At 42.4% G+C, this 9,689-nt stretch overlaps 1 protein-coding gene across 12 annotated transcripts in view; it reads right to left on the bottom strand.

The window, feature by feature from the left end:
• Positions 1-1,899: 1,899 nt before the first annotated feature.
• Positions 1,900-9,689, bottom strand: part of LOC140520834 (mucin-16-like) — a 41,693-nt gene continuing 33,903 nt past the window's right edge. For 7 of the 12 annotated variants that reach the window (XM_072635188.1, XM_072635228.1, XM_072635220.1 and 4 more), the window contains 2 exons: positions 9,457-9,626; positions 6,344-7,536 (listed from right to left, as the gene is read on the bottom strand). In XM_072635188.1, the coding sequence (XP_072491289.1) occupies positions 7,079-7,536; positions 9,457-9,626 (628 nt within the window). In that variant the 3' untranslated portion in view covers positions 6,344-7,078. The other 5 variants (XM_072635205.1, XM_072635215.1, XM_072635237.1 and 2 more) reach the window with 5 other exon arrangements.

Here is a 9,689-nt window from a genome sequence, read left to right as displayed (position 1 = left end):
AATATTGTATAATATCCTTCATACAGAAGATGCTTAATGAATATCTGCAGATGGATATATTTTCCTGCCCTTACATTTCTATCCCTGAGTAAGTACTCTCACTCTCATCATTAAAGTAATTCCTGAAATATTGCCTCCTTCACTAACATGCTCCGTGGATCAATCAAAGAAGATCTGGCAGCCCTCAGATACTTCCCCAGTTGGTAATTCAACGTTTACAGCCGCAGTGATGTACTTATGCTTTTCCAATCATCACTCTCATCCTTAAACCAAAATGGGAACTGCCTATTGAACTATAGATTTTCATCTTTTCATATATCATATGTAGCTATGTAAGAACAGGGATAGAGATTAGAGCAGTAGTTCCATTGGAATGAGGAGCTCTCAGTGTGAAAATTCCGTCTACCAAATCAAATGAACACATTCTCTATACTTACAGACCCAGAGAGTTGTCTAAACCAGAGTTATCAAACATGCAGCTGCAAAACCAGATAAAAATGAACTGGAAAATATTTAACAAAACAAATAAAAATGCAGTATGACATTTTAAATTTTAGAAAATTTAAACATCATATTTTAAAATTAAGTCAATATGCATCCTTCAGGGATCTTTGATGGCAACTAGATGGTACAGTGGTTAGAGCACTTGACCTGAAATCAAAAAGACTCATCTTTGTGAGTTCAAATCTGACCTCAGACATTTACTAGTTGTGTGACCATAAGCAAGTCACTTAACCCTGTCTGGAAGACAAAGTGATGTTGGTGAGCTTGCACAGCTGACTCAAAACAAAGCCAAGTGTAAATCATGGCATCATTTCTATGATACTGTCGATGTTCTTAGCAAACGAAATTCCCACACAAACCAATATGAAAATCTCCCACTAACTACTGCAACTGTTTTTCTAAGGGATTTTTTTGGAAATTAACCATAACAAATCACAAATTTCCCAGGCTGCTACCCTCCTGATCGAGCTTTCTCATGATGTTGAGTTTGGGTAGAATGGTGTGAGGAGGTGAAGTGTAGCTTATTCGGGCTGGCCGCTTTGTTAATTTGTTATCCTAGGGTTCAAGAGGACCTAGATCAAAGAAGACAGCCAGAATTCTGCACTGATGCTAGTGTCTTAATACATTCCCCTTCATCTGCATCAGAAACAATGATTCCTGAGCAGAACAGAGACTAAAATGCCAAAGTTGTTTTGGCAAGTCGACCTAACATGCTTATGAGTGCAGTCTGCAGGGACTGTGTTTCTCTCCTTGGATACAATGGTTTCATGTGGCTGGGTAAGACTGACCTGATGTCAATTTGAGGTCTAAACCTCAGACTGTTACAGCCAAAGGTGGCAGTGGAGATCCTTCTTATCTCATCTCTGAACAGCCTGCCCAGGGCAGAAGAATCCAGTAACCCAAACTGGAAACTAGCCAAGCTATAGCGCCCTATACGACCCCTCGCCATGCTTTGCCCAGCTCTCCCTTTCCTTTCTCTTCCTCCCTCCTATGCATCACCCTCATCCTGCCAATTGACTTCTTTTTCTTCTGATTCGGAGGGGACCTCAGGACTTTCTGGACCCTCTGGTGACAGGTCCCCCATGCTTCACTTGGGAACTTTGGTGCTTGAGCATGGGTGAGGGTGGTTGCTCCTACAGAAGGAGAAGCACTGTTCACTTTGTAAAAAAGCTAAGCCAGAATGGTGTTGGAAAAAGGCTCAAAACATTTCACAGAGTCACATTTGTGTTGGAAATATACAGACAAAAAAATAATCACTTTTCTAAAAGCTAGACCTATACTGCTCTGCTTCTTTAAATAATCTATATACAAAATTCTCTAAGAGCAGACATAAATATGGCAAGGAGACAGAAGAACAAAAAAGGAAAATCGAAGTAAATTTAAAATGACATGAGGTTATTTTGTAACAATTACATGGTTTTATTTTTACTAGTTATACTCATCCAACTACAGGACGTATGTATTTTAAAATAAATTAAAATGTCCAATACAAATGTTTTCTTCTTTTCAGGATAATAAAGTTTATAAAGGCCCAGAGTCATTCTTCCAAAACTGAATAGGTGTGGACAGGCTGGTTCTCTTCCTTTGGGTTAATGCTGGAGTGTTTGTGACCCCTAGAGGGAACACAAGGGCAGGTAACTGAGTGTCCTTTAAGTGACTTTCCATCTAGGCATCCACCGATTCGTACGTTGTGATCCTGTGTTCTTTCATTTGTTGCGGAATCCTAGCCATTACTTGGCTTTAAGAGAAGAAAGAGGTCAAAGGAATAAATACTGTATCAAAAGAATGCAATCCAGGAGGAGCAGAAAGAGGTATCATAAGTTTCTACAAATTATACATGTACATTAAAATATTGCCTTCAAGGCAAACCAAAACCTCTCATGAACAACGGAATGTGGATAAAAAGAACCTTGGCTTCCCAAACTAAAGAGGATATATCAACATAAGTTTCTGCAAGGTCAAAAGGTTAACCATTTTGAAAGAAAGTGAGATGAAATTGAGATGATACATCAAGATTTTTCATGTGTTGAGAAGATGATATGACAGAACATAAAAACCTCACACTTCACACCCCTACACCCTTACACGTCACAAATAACCGGAACTCAAAGAAAAACTGCAGAGACAAAATACTCTCAGGAAGTGCAATCTAATGGAATATAACATTTTTAAATGATACAAATATTCAAAGGAAACACTCACCCCCTAAGGGATCGAAGGTGATCTGTCAACAGACAGCTGACCTACAATACACCAATCACAAATCATCTCTGGGAAACCACCAAGAAGCTCTGAGTTCTGAGGACCTCAGCATACACACAGGCCAACACAGCCCTAAACAGCAAGCAATAGGCCTAACTATGCATTCCCTCAGGGCCTGTCAGCTAGCTTCTGCCCAAATCTCTGCTGGGATGGAGAACTCTCCATCTCTTCCAGAGGCCCATTCCCCTGTGGGTTACCTTGAAGTGTGATGACTTTGCTAATTCCTTTGTTTGGGATTCTGCTACATGGAGTTTAGATCCTTTTCTTGTGACTGCCTTTCAAAGACTTGAAAACAGACATAATTCCTGCAAATATCCTTTTTACCGGGCTCATCCGGCCCTTGTCCTCCTCCAGATCAGGTGGCCAGGCCTGAAGAAAATTGGTCATTGTCACTGAACATTCCAACTTACCAATGAGCTTCACCCTAGCCCTGGCATGTGCGCTATTGCCCTCCTAGGCCTGGCCACATTATTTTCTTACTGCAGCAAAGACCGCTCTAACTCTCTTGGATGCCATATTACACTATTGACTCAACTGGAGCTGGAGAGCCCTAAAAGCCCAGATTCTTTCAACTACATCACTCTCTCATCATACCTTCCCCTAGAGGTTAGTAGTGAAGCTGATTTTTGATCCTTGATTATTTCATTCTCAGTCAATTATTTCATACTCCACAGATTGAAATATGCAAAAATATGGCAGCACTTTTTGCTAAGGCAAAGAACTGAAGGCCGACAGCATGTCCAGCAATGAGAAGATGGCTGAAAAATTGTGGTATGTGAACGTAAATGAATAGTATGGAATTATAAAAGTCATTAAGAAAAATTTAGGGAAACAAATGAGCAGATGGAGTAAAGCACACTCATATTCAATGACAAAAATGATGTAAAGGAAAAGTATTCTGAGGTCTTCACTTCTCCAGAAGACGATTAGTGAACCAGGCCAACATCCTGTTGGTAGAGAGTACAAGAGCAGAAGCAAACTATCTTTAGAGATGACACATGTTTGCATGCCAACCCCCAATTTTATTTGTCTCTTAGAAGGGTGGCAGATTTCATTTCTTGGGGAGGAAAAGAGGGAAGGAGATGATTACTTGAGATGGATGGGTACCCATAATAGCCTGATGGAAGAAAGAGCTTAAAAATCACATTTTAAAATATCCAGCAAGAACAGAACCAAGTTCAAAAGGGGACATAGACAAATAATTCTATGGGGTTCATATAAATTAAGTATCTACTTTGAAATGACCAAAACTATATGTAAGAGATTCTCGGTTTCCTGTGCAATCCTCTTCTTCACTATTTCTAAATTAATGTGACCGACATAGTTATATTTATTGAAGCTTGTGTAATACACAATCAAAGAGACACCAGTTTCTTCCTACGAGAATCGACCTAATACTTGTTGCCTTTTAGATCTTTTGTAATCCTGACTACTAAAATGGTTAGCTCTTTTTGAAAAGCATTCAGTCTTAGCCTTCACTGACGTCACTTAGAAAAACTTTAGATCCAGGTCACATCCAGATCCTTATGGTGCTCTGCCAGAAACCAATTTTCATGCTGATACTGAAAGGTGAAGGACCGACTACGGTTTGGGACTGATCCTTCCTCTCATTCTACATCCACCAGATCCTTTTACTTGCTAGCCCACATCACTCTTATTTTGGAAAAGACTGCACGGGAAACTCAGTCATATCATTTGCAAAAATCTTGTTAAATGATAACCGCAGCATTTGCCATACTGAGCAATCTAAACACATGGAGAACATGGGAGATGAAATGAGCTGGGGGGGGTGACATTGGGAACGCTAGCACCAGGCCTACAACCTGTTTTTCTATCACTTTGCTACCCAAACCTTTCATAACCTAATGTTTAACTTTTCAGTAACAGAAATCAAGCTCCTTATTCTCCATGTGCAGATTTTTTTCTCTTCCCTTTTTTGAAGATGAGGACATTCGCCCTCCTTTGATCCTCTTCCATGCCACACCATTTTCCCCAAATGGCTGATTCTGGCTTCTCCAATGGCATCTGCCTCATTTCTCTCAGTATCCACTGTGCTTGGTGCCCTGGAACTCATCTCAGTTAGGTGCCTTTTTTTAACTCAGGTATCACCTTCTTAAACAGCGATTTTACTACAAAGAGAATTCTCCTTGGTAAAAAAACAACAACAACAATAAAACTGGAATAATAGGGACTGCCTCTTGGCTCTCAATAAGATCGTCCAAACTGAGCCACAGTACTCACCCTTGTTCATATTTCTCTTTCCTCACCATCGAATTAAAAACTTTTTAGAAGTTCTAAAACCTGAAAGTCTTTTCCTGTGTTCACCTTCCCTCATAATGAAAAATATGCCAATTAAAAGAATTCAAAAACAATCCAACAATTCGGAAAAGAAGAGAAGTGACCAAATGATTTTGGGTTGTAAGGTTGAGTCTTACCCATGGGGGGGGGGCGCTTGATGATGGTGACATACTTGATGAGGATTTGAACACAGGTCTTTTGGCTCCAGATACCACAATCGTCTTTCCACTGTGCAACCACAAAGTCTCTCTCCCTCTCTCCCTCCCTCCCTCCCTCCCTCCCTCTCTCCCTCCCTCCCTCCCTTACTCTCTCTCTCTCTCTCTCACTTTCACACACACACACACACACACACACATGCACACAGTACTAACAGGCTCTTAGGCGTTCCCCAGTTTCTCTTACTGTGAAGTATCACATAAGGTTAACCAGGAGCACCAGGAGTAGTGCCAGGCCGAAAAAGCTGATGGTCCAGTAGGGCATGTCTGGGGAGAAACAGAGATGATGCTAAGGGGCCATCATAGGGATGTGAGGACAGCACAGTGTGTGGAGCGTTCCCAACAGGATTAGCCCCCACATGTAACAGGCACACAAGATGTGGAAGCCCAGCTCCAATATCACTTTCTCTTCAAGTCCAAGAGCCACGAAAAGTCAATCCACTAGGTTCTCACAGAGTTGTCTGTCACACTCAGATCTATTGCATTGCTAATGCAAGTCTGTCTTATCCACAGCCAACTCTCCAACTCTCCTAAGTCTCAAGTGAATTTAAAATCTGTTCTGTTAAAGGAAGCTTTTCCTCCAAGTGCTGCGTTCACACAGGAAATCACAGGTCCAGTCTCGAATCTTATCTCCTCCATTATGCCCTTGAGAGGAAATGTGGAGAAGAGGGTAGATAGCTGAATTCGGAGACAGGAAGATATAACTACAAGTCCAGTGGCTTCGGGCACATGTTGTCTCCTTGACCCTGGGCAAATCACTTTGCCTCTCAATGTCACTCTCGAAGATATTAAGATAAAAGTATGTATGGGTGTGCACTGGAAACATGAGTTCCCTAAAAGGAGTTCTCCGTGTCTATGAAATGCCATGCATGAACCTCTGCAGAAGAGAGGAAGGGAGTGGAAGGGATGGGAGTGAAAGGAAGAGCAGAGTGTGGAGGGAGGAGGAGGGGCTAGAGGAAAGAATGAACGAAGAATGCATGGCATAGTTTGTATATTTCCATCTATCTATCTGTGGCTTTCTCTACGCGGTGGTGGGGAAGAAGGGAGACAATTGGGAACTTACCATCCAACAAAATATTCATTAATTTTTTTTTTTAAAAGGAACAAGCATTCACTTAAGTACATGTTACATAATAATTACTTCAGAAATAATATCTCATTTGAGATGCTAATAAATGTTTTCTAAGTGAAAGAGGTTTGAAGATCCACAGAGGAAAAGATGGGAGGAGCAGCCTGAAGGGGTAAATGGCAACAAGGTTTGTGTGTCTTGTGGCTCTTTGGAGGACTCCCTTTGTCCTCAGGGAGGCCCTCATGACTGGGGCTCTCAGAAGGCATTTGCAAAGGTCATAAGTTTCTGCCCTGAAAAGAGACCCCTGTCAGCTCCTTGCTTGGGTTTGGGGGAGTGTAGGGATGGTCTGGCATTGGAATTGTTTTTTCTCACCTCTGACACTAACTTTCAGTGACTTTGGGCAAATTCAAGTCTGTTCCCTGGATCTGACTTTGCTCAATCTCAAATTTATAGGGTTGGAAGCTCTGAGGCCCTTCCCAGATCAAACCTTCTCCATTCTGTATGTTAATACTGCTCTCCAATGTCCGACATCCTGGCTTCTAAGGGCCCTCCCAGCACCGACATCTTGGCTTCTGTGTGCTGCACCCAAAACTCTGACAATCTCAATTCTAAAGGCTTTCCAAGTCCTGACATTGTAGGTCCTAAGAACCTTCCTGTTGTTAACCTGTTATGCGTTCTGTTGTAGGGAACTTCCTTGCTCTGCAGTGTTTCAGAATCATCAGTCTTAATTTCACCCCCAATTGCTGGATTCCAAGCCTCCTAAGCTTTCCTTCTGCCTCAAGGCCCCTTCCCATCTCCTCTTCCCACTGCAGTTTCCCCACCCTGACTCGATTCTATTTTCCCTACTTGTCATGTGGAGGTTATCCAGCTTGAATAGGCCCCTGGGGCAGTGGCCTGTGGTCTTCCTGGTCCCGTCCAGAAAACCTTGTCCAATGGAGTTCGAACCCAGGTTGGAGGAGAAGCTGCAGTTCCAGTTGACCCTCACGAAGGGCATCTGATGAAGAGCACATTCAGTCAAGGGCCTGGCACAGATGGGGACCCAATTGCTCATCGCACTGTGGCCTTCTCCTTCCAAGGCCACAGCCCTGGGGTGAATTGAGGAGGTCTTCTTCCCTGTAGCCCAGGGAGGTAGCATGAGAGGACTCCACAAAACCTCAGTAGATTGGACCATGCTTTCTTCCTTGTAACCTGGAAAACAAAGGATGGACAGTCAAGCAAGAGAGTTACTTAGAGACTCAGCTGAAGTAAGGCCTTAGTTTATCACCCCTGAGGAACCAAGGGATTTGCATCCTGGAGAAAGAGAGAATCCTCCCTTGCACTGCCTAACTCACGCTTTTGTCTGAGACCCAGCCAGGAAGGGTGAGAGACAAAACAGGGTTGTATCTTTATGTGATTTCCTGTGGGAGCAAATGTCGACTTGTACTGGACCCCCCATTTTCTTCTCTGGCCTCAGCAATCATTCATTGCTCCTAATTCTGCCTTATGGGATTCAGCAGAATGAAAACCTCTTGCTCATGATAGGCTCCTGAAAAATCAAAGAATGTGATCATGATGTCTCCTGGCTAAACATGAACAGTTCTTTCTAGCTGTCGCCATCATCATCAGTAGTATATCTCTGCAAGGTGATTTAAGGTTTTCACAGTACTTTAGAAATGTGGTCCCATTTCTCCTCACTGTCGAATTTTGAGATTGGTATTACTATGATTATCCCCATTTTTCAGACGAGCAAATGGAGCATGAAAGCTGTTCCCTTAAGTGACGTCCCTATGTCACACAGCCAGTGAGCTTGTCAGGAAAGACTGGAACTCGGTTTTCCCTGGCTCTAGGATCAGGACACTAGCTACTGCACTGCCTCTCTGCCTTTACCCCATACTTTCATGATGCCTCGCCATCCTGGGGCTCCTCAAAATGAACTAGCTTCAACTTGTAAAGGCAGGGGAAGATAGAACTGTCACCTCCCTCCTTTCAAGCTACTACACTTCTGTTGTTGTAGATTCAACTACGATTCCTTGTAGTCAGCTAAATGCAGACAGAATTGTGACAAGAAATCATATGGCAAACTGGTTTGAAATGGCTATTCAGAATTCAGAAGTTCTGAAATCAGAACCCATCCCTTAAAACTGAATGAATGCTCTGATCCTGTCAAATCACTTAACGTCTCAGGCTCAGGAAAGTCCTTAAAATGATAGGTTTTGGACAGCTAGCACTTTGCCTCCCGGGAGGGAATTTCCACCCTCAAGGAAGACCAAGAGACATATTAGCACACCAGTGTGTTTCTGTTGGGGTTTTTGGCATGCATGCCCTGTCACTTTGATGGCTCTTATTAAGCTTACTCTCAAGATAATCTCCAAGGTCACTTTCCAATGAATTGTTATAGAGTTCTGTCTCCCCAAAACTATATACTTCTGTTTCATTAATATAGAAGTGGAATGGATTTCAAAAGCACTAAAGAGCCGTTTGAATCAGAATCACATATTGAGACCTGGCCAAGACCACATCTGGGCCAACATTATAATTTACAGAAGACACAGCTGAGGCTCATCTAGGGTAATTTGTTAGTCAGCTGTCAAACTGAGAGGAATTAGAAAGTTAGGAGTAGAACCCAGGCCCTCTTCCTTCAAATCCACTTTCTTCCACTTCAGTACATGTCAATTTTTATTAAATTTCACTTGATTGGAACAGAGCCATCATTGTCGTAGGTGGAAATCTTTTGTCCTCCTGATTCCATCCTACTCTTAGATACTTATCCTTCCTTACTTCACCTCATCCATCCTTCTCCTTGCTGACCTCTAGTCTCCAACCAAAGAATTACTTCAAAGTTTGCATTTGCAAAGACCAAAAAATGGACAGAACAACAATTATCTCCAGCTACCACAGATAACACCAGAGATGGCACCAAGTAGTGGGCAGTCTAGCAACTCAGTTATACGTAGGTTCTATCTTTTGGACCTGGATGAAAAAATGGGACATTGGAATAAAGGATTCTGGGCAGGGGTGGAATAAGGGATAAAAGAATAAGGCTTAAAATGAAGAGAAAATAATACTGAGGTTATATCAGAAGACTGGTCGGGACAGTGGCCAAGATGATGGCTTAGTCAGGTAGCTCACCATCAAGGTAATGACTGTCCTTGGCCAGGGTGAAGAGGCACAGAATGGTAATGCCATGTGTTTCCCTGCTCATCTCCCAGTACACTTCACTGTCCACGACAGGCTTGACAGGGACAACGCGATGGGTACACAGGAAATCCACTCTGGTTGCAAATCCATTCATCATAGCTCTAGATAAAAACAACAATGGGAGGTGATATGAACATCTGTGAAATTGGTGCTGAGAAATGTGT

The sequence above is a fragment of the Notamacropus eugenii genome, chromosome 1 (genome assembly GCF_028372415.1).
Source record: "Notamacropus eugenii isolate mMacEug1 chromosome 1, mMacEug1.pri_v2, whole genome shotgun sequence".
In the NCBI taxonomy this organism is placed as follows: Eukaryota; Metazoa; Chordata; class Mammalia; order Diprotodontia; family Macropodidae; genus Notamacropus; species Notamacropus eugenii.
Note: the sequence above shows the minus strand (reverse complement) of the source record. Positions and strands in the feature narration are given on the sequence as shown.